Source organism: Nuphar pumila, chromosome 6, assembly GCF_984573655.1.
Source record: "Nuphar pumila chromosome 6, dmNupPumi1.hap1.1, whole genome shotgun sequence".
NCBI classification, from domain to species: Eukaryota; Viridiplantae; Streptophyta; class Magnoliopsida; order Nymphaeales; family Nymphaeaceae; genus Nuphar; species Nuphar pumila.
In genome coordinates, this window is record NC_143254.1 from 22204838 (window position 1) to 22206499 (window position 1662).

Consider the following 1662-nt stretch of genomic DNA (forward strand, 5'->3'; position numbering starts at 1 on the left):
ATTCATCCATACCCTTGACCCCATTGTTTGCCAGAACTTGATCCTACCTGATTCAACCCCACCAGACTAATCACTAGACCTAGGTGCAAGCGGTTGGGCCCAGATGGGCGCCTGTTCATAACCAACTACAAGGACCTTTTGTTAGCACAGTAAATGGGTTGGGTCATGAGGAGTTGAGTTTGATTGGGTCAAGCTAGGACTGAAACAGGCCTTGTATGGTAAGATTCATACCATGTTGGAGGAGTGAGTGATAACCAACTTGACCCAGTAGGCATCTCACTCTCACTAGGTGGCTATACTTGTCTTGTTGACACAGGGCTGGATCATGCTCAGGTCAGGGTCCAACAATTGCAACCATGAATTCAGATTAGCAGTATGCTTTAAAGTTGTAAACTATGATACCTCTTTAATTTAAAATTGTAATGCTTTGATGTTCAAGATGATCCACACCTATAGCAAAATTGGTAGCCACGCCTAAAAGTAACAAAAATTAATTAAAGGAAAAAAACTACAAATCAGGAAAAATACCCAGTGATATCATGTGAAAGTGATCAAGTTAGTGGACTCCTCATGACACTGACCATGTTTGCCACTCCAGCAGGAACATTGTTGTTGCAGCGTAAGTTTATGATTTTCATAGAGAAAACCTTGGAGTTCAAGAGTTGTTCATGATCTGCATGACATGAAATGTGCCATCATGGATCAAGAATGGCTGGCCAAGCCTTTGATCAGCTTGGTCCGACTCAAGGCCAAATCAAGTACTCAGCCAAGCAACTTGAGTTCCAAGGGGACAAACCTGCAGGTGGTTTGATGACAACCAGAGAGCTTGTAGACATAGAACTTGCACCTTGGGCATCTCTGCCACTTCTGATTGGCCAAATCTTTCATGAAAGCTTCATCTTTTCCACTCTTCCACTTCAACTTTTGGAACTCACTGCAACTCATCCCAGCATGCCAACCTACCCTGCACTGTGCACAGAACAACCTCCGACAGTGGAGGCACTCTGCTTCCCTTATCACCTCCTTGCCTTTGCTATCATCCCTCAACAGAGCAGAGGAATTCTTGAAGGGGCAGTAGAACTTCTGAGACGGGAGGATCAATAACTCGCTGAGCATCATCGACCACTTCTCCAGTAGCTCACCGGTCAAGATCAAATGACATGATTCCAGCGTGATTTTAGCCTTGCATCCAGCCTCCATGCATCTCACTTTTGCCGAATTCTCCCTTATCTTAATGGCTACATGCCTTGCAATTCACTCAGAGCAGAACTCATGTGCACATTGGTCGGTTCTGAATGATTGCCATAGTGGCTTATGCTCCATGCAGATGTTGCAGAAGAACTTTTCTGTGCTCACCTCTGAAATCATCGTATCTTCTGTATAATTGTTATTAATGCAGTTGAGTAGCAACATCACATTTAATTACGGCGCCCATGGAGTTTTATGCAGCCAGGATGGCGACCGTAGGTATGGCACGGTAAGACCAGTAGGACCAGGTTTCAAATCCTGGATGTGGTTTCTCGGTGTAATAAACCAAAAAACAGTCGCATTTTATCAGAAGCAAGAGCCATATATTAAAGCGGGGGCAGAACCAGAAAAATTATATAGGGGCTGGCCATGCGTGTGCATATGTGTGTGTGCTTTGAATTAGTTATAAAAAAG

At 44.1% G+C, this 1662-nt stretch overlaps 1 protein-coding gene across 1 annotated transcript; it reads right to left on the bottom strand.

The window, feature by feature from the left end:
- Positions 1-762: 762 nt before the first annotated feature.
- On the bottom strand, positions 763-1200 carry LOC149834300 (E3 ubiquitin-protein ligase RSL1-like). The gene has a single exon (XM_090009337.1). It carries the CDS (start codon positions 1198-1200, stop codon positions 763-765), a length of 438 nt encoding a protein of 145 aa, XP_089865463.1.
- Positions 1201-1662: the final 462 nt, after the last annotated feature.

What these genes read in the sequence shown, in the direction of transcription:
- LOC149834300 (XM_090009337.1), bottom strand. Translation starts at nt 1,200, where the DNA reads ATGGAGGCTGGATGCAAGGCTAAAATCACGCTGGAATCATGTCATTTG.